This window comes from Nerophis ophidion, linkage group LG03 (genome assembly GCF_033978795.1).
Source record: "Nerophis ophidion isolate RoL-2023_Sa linkage group LG03, RoL_Noph_v1.0, whole genome shotgun sequence".
Classification (NCBI taxonomy): domain Eukaryota; kingdom Metazoa; phylum Chordata; class Actinopteri; order Syngnathiformes; family Syngnathidae; genus Nerophis; species Nerophis ophidion.
The window spans coordinates 3179679-3195323 of NC_084613.1; the positions used below are offsets into that span (position 1 = coordinate 3179679).

General features: G+C 36.9%; 2 protein-coding genes and 1 long non-coding RNA gene across 4 annotated transcripts in view; 1 reads left to right on the forward strand and 2 right to left on the reverse strand.

Moving 5' to 3' along the window:
- Positions 1–4024, reverse strand: part of dicer1 (dicer 1, ribonuclease type III) — an 81748-nt gene extending 77724 nt beyond the window's left edge. Inside the window, exon 1 of one of the 2 annotated variants that reach the window (XR_009806011.1) lies at positions 3845–4024. The gene's annotated coding sequence lies outside the window, so the exon portion shown is untranslated. The remainder of the gene's footprint in view (positions 1–3844) is intronic. The other variant, XM_061893937.1, reaches the window with a different exon arrangement.
- Positions 4025–7680: 3656 nt separating this feature from the next.
- Positions 7681–15645, forward strand: part of gmfb (glia maturation factor, beta) — a 31102-nt gene continuing 23137 nt past the window's right edge. Inside the window, exons 1-2 of the mRNA XM_061893948.1 lie at positions 7681–7820; positions 12626–12722. Coding sequence (XP_061749932.1) covers positions 7818–7820; positions 12626–12722 — 100 coding nt within the window. The 5' untranslated portion in view covers positions 7681–7817. The remainder of the gene's footprint in view (positions 7821–12625; positions 12723–15645) is intronic.
- Positions 7890–15645, reverse strand: part of LOC133548972 (uncharacterized) — a 14896-nt gene continuing 7140 nt past the window's right edge. The window contains exon 2 of the long non-coding RNA XR_009806013.1: positions 7890–8585. This is a non-coding gene — a long non-coding RNA (uncharacterized LOC133548972). The remainder of the gene's footprint in view (positions 8586–15645) is intronic.

Sequence of the window (15645 nt, forward strand, 5' to 3'; positions counted from 1 at the left end):
ACACCTGACTGTATCTCACGGCACACTAGTGTGCCACGGCACAGTGGTTGAAAAACATTGGTGTAGACAGAAAAACTGGCGTGCACAAGCGATCCCTCAGAAAGCTGACGTGCACATCACTTGTGCACCCCAGCTTTCCGAGACTCTTATTTTGTTAGCGCAGGCAGCATGAAGCAGGACTTGTATTGTGAAAATAGGAAATGTGCAGTCGGCCTTTAGAGTTTTGACGGAAGGGACGGCGCGAAAGTCTGTTGAAATAAAAAGTGTTTCTCGCCTTCCTCTCCGTCATTTTTTCATAATAATGAACTGGCAGCAGCCAGCGTCATCTCACAAGACCCTCGGGTGCCGTGAATGTCAATCAAGCAAGCTACGGAATTTGCTGCCAATGTTTTTCTTGTAAAGTGTATGAAAGCTGGATGAATTAGATGCCAAAAACCAACCACTTTCATGTGGTATTGTACAGAAAGGACAACTTTTTTTCTCCTCCATTTGAAAATGTGGGCGTTATCATCATTACTGTCTGATTCCAATCAATGCAAGTCATCAGAATCAGGTAATACACCAACTTATATTCTTGTCTTTGTGAAAGAAAGACATCTATATGTGTTACACATGCTTGTATTATCATTAAACACATTTAACGTGTTTACAAAAATGTCTCTTTCATAAATAAATAAACATAAATGATATATATATATGAGGTAGATCCCCTCGAGTTGGTCAATTGAAAAGTAGCTCGCCTGCAGAAAAAGTGTGGGCACCCCTGGTGTAATGTGTACATATATGAGTGTAATGTATACATATATGAGTGTAATGTGCACATATATGAGTGTAATGTGTACATATAAGAGTGTAGTGTGTACATATATGAGTGTAATGTGTACATATATGAGTGTAATGTGTACATATATGAGTGTAATGTGTACATATATGAGTGTAATGTGTACATATATGAGTGTAATGTGTACATATATGAGTGTAATGTGTACATATAAGAGTGTAATGTGTACATATATGAGTGTAATGTGTACATATAAGAGTGTAATGTGTACATATATGAGTGTAATGTGTACATATATGAGTGTAATGTGTACATATATGAGTGTAGTGTGTACATATATGAGTGTAATGTGCACATATATGAGTGTAATGTGCACATATATGAGTGTAATGTGTACATATATGAGTGTAATGTGTACATATATGAGTGTAATGTGTACATATATGAGTGTAATGTGTACATATATGAGTGTAATGTGTACATATATGAGTGTAATGTGTACATATATGAGTGTAATGTGTACATATATGAGTGTATTGTGTACATATATGAGTGTAGTGTGTACATATATGAGTGTAGTGTGTACATATAAGAGTGTAATGTGTACATATAAGAGTGTAGTGTGTACATATATGAGTGTAATGTGTACATATATGAGTGTAATGTGTACATATATGAGTGTAATGTGTACATATATGAGTGTAATGTGTACATATATGAGTGTAATGTGTACATATATGAGTGTAATGTGTACATATATGAGTGTAATGTGTACATATGAGTGTAATGTGTACATATATGAGTGTAATGTGTACATATAAGAGTGTAATGTGTACATATATGAGTGTAATGTGTACATATATGAGTGTAATGTGTACATATATGAGTGTAATGTGTACATATAAGAGTGTAGTGTGTACATATAAGAGTGTGATGTGTACATATATGAGTGTAATGTGTACATATAAGAGTGTAATGTGTACATATATGAGTGTAGTGTGTACATATAAGAGTGTGATGTGTACATATATGAGTGTAATGTGTACATATAAGAGTGTAATGTGTACATATATGAGTGTAATGTGTACATATATGAGTGTAATGTGTACATATATGAGTGTAATGTGTACATATATGAGTGTAATGTGCACATATATGAGTGTAATGTGTACATATATGAGTGTAATGTGTACATATATGAGTGTAATGTGTACATATATGAGTGTAATGTGTACATATAAGAGTGTAATGTGTACATATATGAGTGTATTGTGTACATATATGAGTGTAGTGTGTACATATATGAGTGTAGTGTGTACATATAAGAGTGTAATGTGTACATATAAGAGTGTAGTGTGTACATATATGAGTGTAATGTGTACATATATGAGTGTAATGTGTACATATATGAGTGTAATGTGTACATATATGAGTGTAATGTGTACATATATGAGTGTAATGTGTACATATATGAGTGTAATGTGTACATATATGAGTGTAATGTGTACATATGAGTGTAATGTGTACATATATGAGTGTAATGTGTACATATATGAGTGTAATGTGTACATATAAGAGTGTAGTGTGTACATATAAGAGTGTGATGTGTACATATATGAGTGTAATGTGTACATATAAGAGTGTAATGTGTACATATATGAGTGTAATGTGTACATATAAGAGTGTAATGTGTACATATATGAGTGTAATGTGTACATATATGAGTGTAATTTATACATACATAAAAGTGTAATGTGTACATATATGAGTGTAATGTGTACATATATGAGTGTAATGTGTACATATATGAGTGTAATGTGTACATATATGAGTGTAATGTGTACATATATGAGTGTAATGTGTACATATATGAGTGTAATGTGTACATATATGAGTGTAATGTGTACATATATGAGTGTAATGTGTACATATATGAGTGTAATGTGTACATATATGAGTGTAATGTGTACATATATGAGTGTAATGTGTACATATATGAGTGTAATGTGTACATATATGAGTGTAATGTGTACATATATGAGTGTAATGTGTACATATATGAGTGTAATGTGTACATATATGAGTGTAGTGTGTACATATATGAGTGTAATGTGTACATATATGAGTGTAGTGTGTACATATATGAGTGTAATGTGTACATATATGAGTGTAGTGTGTACATATATGAGTGTAGTGTGTACATATATGAGTGTAATGTGTACATATATGAGTGTAATGTGTACATATATGAGTGTAATGTGTACATATATGAGTGTAGTGTGTACATATAAGAGTGTAATGTGTACATATATGAGTATAATGTGTACATATATGAGTGTAATGTGTACATATATGAGTGTAATGTGTACATATATGAGTGTAGTGTGTACATATAAGAGTGTAATGTGTACATATATGAGTGTAATGTGTACATATATGAGTGTAATGTGTACATATATGAGTGTAATGTGTACATATATGAGTGTAATGTGTACATATATGAGTGTAATGTGTACATATATGAGTGTAATGTGTACATATATGAGTGTAATGTGTACATATATGAGTGTAATGTGTACATATATGAGTGTAATGTGTACATATATGAGTGTAATGTGTACATATATGAGTGTAATGTGTACATATATGAGTGTAATGTGTACATATATGAGTGTAATGTGTACATATATGAGTGTAATGTGTACATATATGAGTGTATTGTGTACATATATGAGTGTAGTGTGTACATATAAGAGTGTAATGTGTACATATATGAGTGTAATGTGTACATATATGAGTGTAATGTGTACATATAAGAGTGTAATGTGTACATATATGAGTGTAATGTGTACATATATGAGTGTAATGTGTACATATATGAGTGTAATGTGTACATATATGAGTGTAATGTGTACATATATGAGTGTAAAAGTGCAGAATGAGAGATATTTTGCATATTTAATTAATAACTACGTACAATCTGCTAGCTAGCTAGCGTGTTAGCTCCTTTATATTAGCTGACGTCGGGCGGTCTAAATATGATTCCTCCAAGTCTTGTCTCACCTGATGTTACGTAGTCCGTCGATCGACGATGTCTTTACTTCAACCTCCGGTGTTTCAGCTTCCCCGCTGGCGGACTTTGTGTGGTTTTCTTGCGCGGCGGCAGCACTTCTCCTCGCCTGGGCCTCCGCTGCAGGCCTGACGCTAACGTAAATTGCGCCCGTTTACGACAGTGGACGACCACCGCCGTAAAGTGTGGAGGAACAGCGTCATCGAAGTGACTAAAATGTCAACTTTTTTAACACGATATGAAAACTTTTTGCCAAGTCTGGAACCAATGTGCACTTTGGAAAAATAAGTTTCAGGACTTAAAAAAAATCAATATGACAGTTCAATAAATACAATATCCTATATACCAGTGGTCCCCAACCACCGGGCCGCGGCTCGGTTGGTACCGGGCCGCAGAATAATATTTTTTTTTTTTTTTTTGTATGGCACATTTTTATGACCCCGACTTAAACAAGTTAAAAAACTTATTGGGGTGTTACCATTTAGTGGTCAATTATACGGAATATGTACTGAACTGTGCAGTCTACTAATAAAAGTATCAATCAATCAATCAATCAATCAATCAATCAATAACAGTTTTGGCGTTGTTTATTCCGCCACTCTGAGTGTGACATGTGTGGCTGTTGAATAAGTATGCCCTTCATTCACTGCAGTGTTTCTGATTTAAATTAAAGTGATTAAGTAGAATGTTATCATACAGCGTAACAACTCCCTCAGCAACTACACCCACGCAGCAAATAGACCCTGCGGCGGATCCCCCGCGGAGGTAAGGCGCTTTCCGTAACGGATCTGCCACGGAGGCGGGTCACAAGCTGGATCCGCTCCGCATCAATCAATCAATCAATCAATGTTTATTTATATAGCCCTAAATCACAAATGTTTCAAAGGGCTGCACAAACCATAACACAAACCACAACGACATGCAAGGAGAACTCACACCCAGTGGGACGCCAGTGACAATGATGACTATGAGAACCTTGGAGAGGACCGCATACGTGGGCAACCCCCCCCCCCCCTCCCGATATTACGGAGATGAAAGAAGGCTGTTTTAGTAACGCTTTTAATGTGTGCCTCAAAGGAGAGAGTTGGGTCAAAGATAATACCCAGATTCTTTACCGAGTCGCCTTGTTTAATTGTTTGGTTGTCAAATGTTAGAGTTGTATTATTAAATAGAGGTCGGTGTCTAGCAGGACCGATAATCAGCATTTCCGTTTTTTTGGCGTTGAGTTGCAAAAAATTAGCGGACATCCATTGTTTAATTTCATTAAGACACGCCTCCAGCTGACTACAATCCGGCGTGTTGGTCAGCTTTAGGGGCATGTAGAGTTGGGTGTCATCAGCATAACAGTGAAAGCTAACACCGTATTTGCGTATGATGTCACCTAGCGGCAGCATGTAGATGCTGAAGAGTGCAGGGCCAAGGACCGATCCCTGGGGAACTCCACACGTTACCTTAACGTAGTCCGAGGTCACATTGTTATGGGAGACACACTGCATCCTATCAGTAAGATAAGAGTTAAACCAAGACAGGGCTAAGTCTGACATAACAATTTGTGTTTTGATACGTTCTAATAAAATATTATGATCGACGGTATCGAAAGCAGCGCTAAGGTCGAGGAGCAGCAACATAGATGACGCATCAGAATCCATCGTTAGCAATAGATCATTAGTCATTTTTGCGAAGGCTGTCTCCGTGGAGGGATTTGCCCTGAAACCGGATTGAAAGGTTTCACATAGATTTTTAGATGCTAAGTGTTCATTTAGCTGCCCCGCAACAATTTTTTTGAGGATTTTCGAAATAAAGGGAAGGTGAGACACCGGTCGGTAGTTTACCATGAGGTCAGGATCGAGGTTAGGTCTTTTAAGGAGAGGATGAATAACCGTTTTTTTGAATGCTAGGGGAACAGTGCCCGAGGAGAGTGATAAGTTTATAATATCCATGATCAAAACCTTAGCTCCGCGGCGGATTGGCCCGGGTCCGTTTTGGACCTGTTTATCTTCTTTTCAAAATCCCTTCTGTTCTCGCTGTAGGATAAAATAGAGAAGTAACACAATCACTAGAACCTACTACAGCAATATAGGCCTCAGCTTAAATATGCATTGCCTTGTATTTCTAACCTAACAATATTGTCATTTGGCAATAAAGTAAATATATAATATATAAATAGTAAATATAGTAAACATATATCTTTACTTTGCTTCTTATAACTTTCAGAAAGACATTTTTAGAGAAAAAATACAACCTTAAAAATGATGTTAGGATTTTTAAACACATATATCTTTTTACCTTTTATTATTTTATTATATAAGTACACATAATATGCGAACCCTGGACACTCAGCTACAATATCATCAATGTTTACTGATAAAATATGAAAAATAACATTTATATCATCAATGTTTACTAACAAAGTATGAACAAAACATTTATATCACCAATGTTTGCAAAGACCGCTTCTGTCACGTGACTCTGTTTCAGCCAATCCGACGTAAGCTATAGTTTTTTTGACTCCATTCCACCAATCAAATGGAGCCTGGCAGTCACATGACCAGACTTAAAGCACACACTGTGAAAAGTGACATGACAATGTTTACTAACAAGGGAAGAAAAATAACATTTATATCATCTGTGTTTACTAACAAAGTATGAAAAATAATATCAATGTTTACTGACAAATGTATGAAAAATAACATTTATATCAGGGGTCACCAAGCTTTTTGAAAGCAAGAGCTACTTCTTGGGTACTGATTAATGCCAAGGGCTACCAGTTTGATACACTTAAATAAATTGCCAGAAATAGCCAATTTGCTCAAATTAACTTTAATAAATAAATCTATATTTATAAAAAAAAAAATGGGTGCGTCGTACATTTTTTTTCCTTTTACGGAAGGTTTTTTTGTAGAGAATAAATGATGAAAAAACCACTTAAATGAACGGTTTAAAAGAGGAGAAAACAGGAAAAAAATGAAAGTTAAATTTTGAAACATAGTTTATCTTTAATTTCGACTCTTTAAAATTCAAAATTCAAAAGAAGAGAACAACTAGCTAATTCGAATCTTTTTGAAAAAATAAAAAAATAATTTATGGAACATCATTAGTCATTTTTCCTGATTAAGATTAATTTTAGAATTTTGATGACATGTTTTAAATAGGTTAAAATCCAATCTGCACTTTGTTAGAATATATAACAAATTGGACCAAGCTATATTTCTAACAAAGACAAATCATTATTTTTTCTAGATTTTCCAGAACAAAAGAAATTCAAAAGACTTTGAAATAAGATTTAAATTTGATTGTCAAGATATTCTAAATTTGCCAGAATAATTTTTATTTTATATTTAATCATAATAAGTTTGAAGAAATATTTCACAAATATTCTTCGTTGAAAAAACAGAAGCTAAAATGAAGAATTAAATTAAAATGTATTTATTATTCTTTACAATAAAAACAATAAATTGACTTGAACATTGATTTAAATTGTCAGGAAAGAAAAGGAAGGGATTTAAAAGTTAAAAAAGTACATGTGTTTAAAAATCCTAAAATCATTTTTAAGGTTGTATTTTTCCTCTAAAATTGTCTTTCTGACAGTTATAAGAAGCAAAATAAATAAAAAAATAATTTATTTAAACAAGTGAAGACCAAGTCTTTAAAATATTTTCTTGGATTTTCAAACTTTACTTGAGTTTTGTCTCTCTTAGAATTAAAAATGTCGAACTAGTAAATAAATACAATTTAAAAAATAGAGGCAGCTCACTGGTAAGTGCTGCTATTTGAGCTATTTTTAGAACAGGCCAGCGGGCGACTCATCTGGTCCTTACGGGCGACCTGGTGCCCCCTGCTGTGTGTGTTCCAGTATCGATACAACCCTTGGTATCGACGGATCGGTATTTGCCTGGCCCCGCCCACTACTGCCATACAGCGCTGCAGCTTCCTGCCGCGTCAAGATATCAACTCTCCACAACAACAATGGTGAGTGTGTCGGCGGCCCCGGCGATATAGTTGGCGTCATTTATCAGTTTTTCTTTTTTATAAAGGTCGCGTTTTAGGGGCGATCGAGAGAGACAAAGAACAGTATTTACGATTGGCTAGCCTTAGCTTGGTAGCCTTTAGCATGAGTTCCACCCTCCAGCGTGAAGCTGTGAAGTTTAGTGGCAGTGGTGTTCCGGTTGGGGATATCAAAATAAAAGCCAATTCACGGTCAAATAAACGTAATTGATGGCAAAACAATTCCAAACGGTGTACACTTTCAATATTAAATACTAATTGATATTTTGTATTTGTGTTTTCATTCGCAAGTGAGAAATGTGGCTTTAGATGTTATGATGAAGGCTTTTCTAGCCGGTTTCCGGTGTGTGTGTAAAAGAGCTTGACGGAACATGTTTCAACACGATCGAGTTTTACAAGTAGTTTTTCTGCAATCTTGCCTCCGTGCCGTCATGATTTGATCTGTGGGTAAAAGAGCAACTTTTCGGCGCCCGGCATTAGTATTTATCAAAAGGCTGTTTCCGGTCTAGCTGCTTGTGCTAGTAGTTCCTGGTGTGAAATAAAGCTGACTTGCATTTCTAGCCTCCTATTTCTGGCCTAAATGCTGATGGTGGTTCCTCTTTGAGGTTTTTCTTCCTCCTCCTTGTGCACTTCCTGTGCCACTTGTGCCAGGCTGCAAGTTTCATTCCTCGCCTCTCGGCTTAATCTCTAAGGATCTTCTCTGAAAGCTGAGAGCCAGCAGCCAGCCATCTGTTGAGGAAGGTGTAATTATAGAGAAGACAAGACTTCAAGGAGCTCATACAAATATAGAGATATGAAGTTATGTAACACACTGATTTTCAACCTTTTTTGAGCCGAGGCGCATCTTTTTCATTGAAAAATAATCTTATACAAACCCCGTTTCCATATGAGTTGGGAAATTGTGTTAGATGTAAATATAAACAGAATACAATGATTTGCAAATCCTTTTCAAGCCATATTCAGTTGAATATGCTACAAAGACAACATATTTGATGTTCAAACTCCCCCCCCAAATTTTTTTTGTGCAAATAATAATTAACTTAGAATTTCATAGCTGCAACATGTGCCAAAGTAGTTGGGAAAGGGCATGTTCACCACTGTGTTACATCACCTTTTCTTTTGACAATACTCAATAAACGTTTGGGAACTGAAGAGACACATTTATGAAGCTTTTAAGGTGGAATTCTTTCCCATTCTTGTTTTATGTAGAGCTTCAGTCCTTCAACAGTCCGGGGTCTCCGCTGTCCTATTTTATGCTTCATAATGCGCCACACATTTTCCATGGGAGACAGGTCTGGACTGCAGGTGGGCCAGGAAAGTACCCACACTCTTTTACTACGATGCCACGCTGTGTTAACACTTGTCTTGCTGAAATAAGCAGGGGCGTCCATGATAACGTTGCTTGGATGACAACATATGTTGCTCCAAAACCCGTATGGACCTTTCAGCATTAATGGTGCCTTCACAGATGTGTAAGTTACCCATGCCTTGGGTACTAATACACCCCCATACCATCACAGATGCCGGCTTTTGAACTTTGCGCCTAGAACAATCCGGATGGTTATTTTTCTCTTTGTTCTGGAGGACACCATTTCCTGAGATTTCAAATTTAACTTGAAATGTGGACTTGTCAGACCACAGAACACTTTTCCACTTTGCATTAGTCCATCTTAGATGAGCTCGGGCCCAGCGGTGTTTCTGGGTGCTGTTGATAAATGGGTTTGGCTGTGCATATTAGAGTTTTAACTTGCACTTGCAGATGTAGCGACTAACTGTTGTTACTGGGAGTGGTTTTATGAAGTGTTCCTGAGCCCATGTGGTGATATCCTTTACACACAGATGTCGGTTTTTGATGCAGTACCGCCTGAGGGATCAAAGGTCCGTAAAATCATCGCTTACGTGCAGTGATTTCTCCAGATTCTCTGAACCTTGGATGGTAAAATCCCTAAATTCCTTGCAATAGCTTGTTGAAAATGTTGTTCTAAAACTGTTCAACAATTTGCTTACAAAGTGGTGACCCTCACCCCATCCTTTCTTGTGAAAGACTGAGCATTTCATGGAAGCTGTTTTTATACCCAATCATGGCACCCACCTGTTCCCAATTAGCCTGCACACCTGTGGGATGTTCCAAATAAGCGTTTGATGAAATTTTTTTTTTTTATCAATTTAAACATCAAATATGTTGTCTTTGTAGCATATTCAACTGAATATGGCTTGAAAAGGATTTGCAAATCATTGTATTCTGTTTATATTTACATCTAACACAATTTCCCAACTCATATGGAAACGGGGTTTGTATTTTGGTGGTTTTTCCTGGTTTTTGGTGTTTTCCTGTTCCTTTGAGCGCTATACCCCGCATCTACTTTGTTTTAGCAATCAAGACTATTTAAGTTGTTGCTATCTTTTTTTGTGTGGACATTGTTGATTCTCGTGTTATGTTTGGATGTACATTGTGGACGCCGTCTTTGCTCCACAGTAAGTCTTTGCTGTCGTCCAGCATTGTGTTTTTGTTTACTTTGTAGCCAATTCAGTTTTAGTGTCGTTAGTGTTCCCTAAGCGTTAATATACCTTTTCTTAGGGACACTCACCTTTTTATTTGTTTTTGGTTTAAGCATTAGACACCTAAGCGGCGTGGCGCAGTTGAGAGAGTGGCCGTGCCAGCAACCTAAGGGTTCCTGGTTCAATCCCCACCGTCTATCAACCTCGTCCCGTCCGTTGTGTCCTTGAGCAAGACACTTCACCCTTGCTCCTAATGGGTCGTGGTTAGGACCTTGCATGGCAGATCCCGCCATCAGTGTGTGAATATTTATACATATGTGTGTGTGTATGTGTGTATATATACACATATATGTATGTATATATGTGTGTGTATATATATACTTATATACATATGTGTATGTATTGATTGAAACTATTATTAGTACATTGCACAGTACAGTACATATTCCGTACAATTGACCACTAAATGGTAACACCCCAATAAGTTTTTCAACTTGTTTAAGTCGGGGTCATGTGTATATATATATATATATATATATATATATATAAGGGCTGGGCAACGATTAAAAATTTTAATCGAAGTTAATCACACTATTTCTCCGATTAATCACGATTAACTGCATTGTATACACAAAGCCCAATAATGAATTCCAAAGTAGTGTGTAGTGCACCTTTATTGGAATATTCTCCCACATGAACAAAAGCGCCAAAACATTTGTTGTGCAAACACAATTTAAATCAGTCCTTGTTAAACAGTAGCAGTTAAATAGCATATTTTATGAAAATCAACTGCAAAAATGTAAATACAAACATTTAAGCTTATTGCCACTGCCAGGGTATTTAAGTTATCCTGTTTGTTATGGAAAATAAATATAATCTACATACAAATCTCTGAGCCACAATCATAACATCTGAACAGGCAATTTCTGAGGTAACAGCAGAAACATTTTTTTTATCAGGGATCTTATGTTTAAAAAACCTATATTATAGGTAGTGGGCTGTTTTAGGGAATTTTTGATCAAATTATCCATAGTAGCAATATTAATAATGTTGTGTTTATTCTGCGTAGTGCACTTAAAATAATTATGACCATATCTAGAAATTGATATGATGGGAATTTTCCGATTGTTTGCTTGGTGCTTTGATAAACTGAACACATCATATACATGGTACTATATTGTGATGTTATGAGCCAGGGAATAAAAGAACTACCCTACCCAGCATGCAACAGGAGTGACGAGCATGGGTTGTGTCGCCATGACGGCATCTTGTATGTTGTGATATGCACGCTCTGAAAGCAAACGTTAAGAACTCAGCCAACACTCCTGGTCTGCATTATTCATAAATAGACAGACAACACATATACTCCGCTGCTTCACATGCCGCTGGATGTAGCCGGCAAAGTATTCCCATGCTAGCTAGCCGGTCTAGCAAGCACGCCTCATTCAGTCCAAAACGGCCCGATCTATCCACATCCAGAATTGTCTGGCGGTCGTAAGTGATCCCGGAGTGACCACGCTGTAAGCCAGCCAGGAAATTTGCAGAATTGTCCGCTATTTTTGCCAAATGTTCCATCTTTACCAAGAGCCCCTCCACGCCGAAACCCGTCCAGGCGCCGCCATCTTGTTAAGAAAAGGCGTTAACAAAATAAAAGCATGTAAACAACATACGCAAATGTGCGATAAAATAATTGTCGGCATTAATAGATTGATGAGTTAACTCGTAATTAATGCATTAATTTGCCCACCCCTAATAATATATATATATATATATATATATATATATATATATATATTGCATTTTGTGGCTTTTAATGCCTCACAATTAAACACTTTTATGTTCAAATACTGACCAGAGGTTTATTGGGATAAGGTAAACATCTGTTCAGTATTTGAACATAAAAGTGTTTGATTGTAAGGCATTAAAAGCCACAAAATGCAAGGGGTCCATCAGAGCCACAAACGCTGGCTGAGTAACAACAATAAGAACATTACACAACTGTGGTACGTGTACCACTAGTTGTATGTGGGCGCCATCTACTGGAATTACTTGAGACACTGTGTGTAAAGTTACACTGAAAATATTGAAAATACTTGTTAAATAAATCCTCTGCCTTGTTTTTAATAAATACTTAGGCTTACTAGACTACTGTATTTCACTGTTGGTCATTTTGGTGGTACATGAAGAGCCATGTTTTTCCTGAGTTGGTACTTGTAGGGTTTATTGACTGCAATGAGTGTTCCTTCATGTTGATGCTGTTTGCTTGCCAGAGTGAGTCACTGACGGTGTGCACGGTGGACAAAGAGCTGCTCCAAAAGCTGAAAAAGTTTCGCATGCGCAAGGAGACCACCAACGGCGCCATCGTCAGTAAGTATTGGCAACTCAACTGCTGATTAGTCATTCAAACATCCTCAAGCTAAAGCAGGGGTGGGGAACCTATGGCTCGCGAGCCAGATGTGGCTCTTTTGATGACTGCATCTGGCTCTGACATTGCTTAACACGATAAGTAATGAATAATTCCACTTGTAATCACAGTGTTAAAAATAATGTTTAAAATATAAAACATTTTCGTGCATTTTTAATCCATCCATCTGTTTTCTACCGCACCTGTTCAAGAAGTTGCGTTAATGGTAAGAAGTTATTTATTTATTATTGGTTAGTGTGGGGGTTGCCCTCCTGGGGGTTCTTCAGAGCACCAAGCACCGACATGAGAGCCTGTTTCAGGGTTACAATATTGTTTTGTTTTTCAATAAGTCTCTCAGTTGCTTTCCAGCAATTGTCTTTTTGTTTTTCGTCCTCGCTTGTGCTCTGGCTCCAGCTCCAACCCCGTCTCTCCCCTATCTGTTGCTTATAACATAGCGACAGGTGATTAGATAAAAAGGCCCAGGCCTCGAAATCAGCAACAGGTGCGTAGATGGCCCACCTGGGCCTTTTTATCTAATCACCTGTCGGCACCTGTTGCTGATTTCGAGGCCGGTCCTGGTACACCCCGCTTCGCTGCAGGCCACACCCCCTCCACAGTTAACTTCAGAATAACAATGTTATTACAAATAATAAGAGACCTATTATACTCTAGAAATGTTGGTTTTACTTAAAAATGTACGCGTTTAGTTTTGTTGAGTACTAAAAAATATATTATATGGCTCTTGCGGAAATACATTTTAAAATATTTGGCTTCTTGGCTCCCTCAGCCAAAAAAGTTTCCCGACTCCTGAGCTAAAGCAGCATTGGTACTGGCACCAATGCTAAAATCTTAAAGGGAACTCCAATTTTTCACAATCCCTGTGTGAGACAAGAACACGTTATTCTCTTTTTTATGCATTCTAACTTGTAATATTTGGCTCATTTTACTATAACAACCAAAAGCCACCGACAAGACACCATTGACATGCCGTGACCTGCATAATAACCAAGTATTAGCAATGTTATTTTATGAGTTAACTCAGAGGAACTACTTTTAATGGTGTCGTGATCCCAGAGAGGTAACTAGTTACTCTGGCTTTTGACATACTGAGCCAGTGAGCTGCTGCATTGGACGATATGGCTGAAAACTGTATCATAATACAAGTGTTTGATATCCGTCAATATCAATAATTATTGATATTTTATGACCTGTTGAAAATAAGGACCAGGAGAACCATGAATTTATTTACTTAGACCCCGACTTAAAGGCCTACTGAAAGCCACTACTAGCGACCACGCAGTCTGATAGTTTATATATCAATGATGAAATATTAACATTGCAACACATGCCAATACGGCCGCTTTAGTTTACTAAATTGCAATTTTAAATTTCCCGCAAAGTATCCTGTTGAAAACGCGTGCGTTTGACGTCTCGAGTTGTAGCGGACATTTTTTTTTCCAGCCCAAACCCAGCTATAAGTAGTCTGCTTCAATCCCATAATTACACAGTATTGTGGACATCTCTGTTGCTGAACCTTTTGCAATTTGTTCAATTAATAATGGAGACGCCAAAGAAGAAAGATGTAGGTGGGAAGCGGTGTATTGCAGCTGCCTTTAGCAACACAAACACAGCCGGTGTTTCCTTGTTTACATTCCCGAAGGTGAAGCTTTACTATGGAACAGAGCGGTCAAGCGAACATGGTTCCCGACCGCATGTCAACCGGCAGGTTTCGGTGAGGAAATTGTGGTAATAGGTCGGCTCTTACCGTAGACATGAGCGGAGCTTGCGTCGTTCCTTGTGCACCTTTCAAAGAGGCAGCTGCGTGGCTTCCCTCAGAGACACTGGCGGTCACCACACCATTCCGACTTTCAGGTACGACAGTATAATCTCACTACAACACTAAAAACACAGAAGCAGATAAGGGATTTTCCAGAATTATCCTAGTAAATGTGTCTAATAACATCTGAATCACTCCCACTGCCCTGTCTTTTTCTTCTTCTTCTTCCTAGTACTTCACTCTAACTTTCCTCATCCACAAATCTTTCATCCTCGCTCAAATTAATAGGGAAATCGTCGCTTTCTTGTGAAAAGAAACTTGTTATAGCGCCCACCTTTTTGTTTTTTGTAGTGAGGATTTTCACTAAGGATTATGCGGAATTGTTCATCTAAACCAAGGGTGTCCAAACTTTTTCCACTGAGGGCCGCACACGGAAATATGTAAACATGCGGGGGCCATTTTGATATTTTTCATTTTCAAATCATAGCAATATATATGAATTTTTTAAAAATGTTTTTACCTTTAGGGCTCCCGGGGACCATGAAGGGTCTCCGTCATTACCATGTTCAAAATAAGTCAAAATATTATTTTTTATTTTTTACGTAACGCTTATGGTAAATCTCTTTTGAAAAAAAAAAAAAAGGTTTTATGCCTTTTTTGTCAAAGACAACTTTGTTTTTTTTGTAATATAACTGAAATATGAAGTATTTCCCCCATTGCCCAAAACATTCAGAAAACAATGTTTGATCTGAAGTTATTAGAGCCTTAAAAAGATCAATAATGCAAGATACCATTGATTTAAATGTATTATTATTTCTGAGTACCCACAGTGAAAAAATAAATAAAATCCCACTAAATATTTTTGGGGTCCAAAAGGTCCGCCACTCATAAATTGATACATTTTTATTATTATTTGTTTTACTTTAACACTTAAGTTACGACATCAACTTAAGATATATTGGTCGTTTTTACGTTTGAACTATTATTTTGTTTGTGTTATGCTCTTTTGTTAAAGAAAACATTTTTATATGGCAACCACGCAATGTATGCAATAGTTTCCACAGTAAAAAAAAATTTAAGTGAAATATTTGGAGCCTTGAATAGGTCAC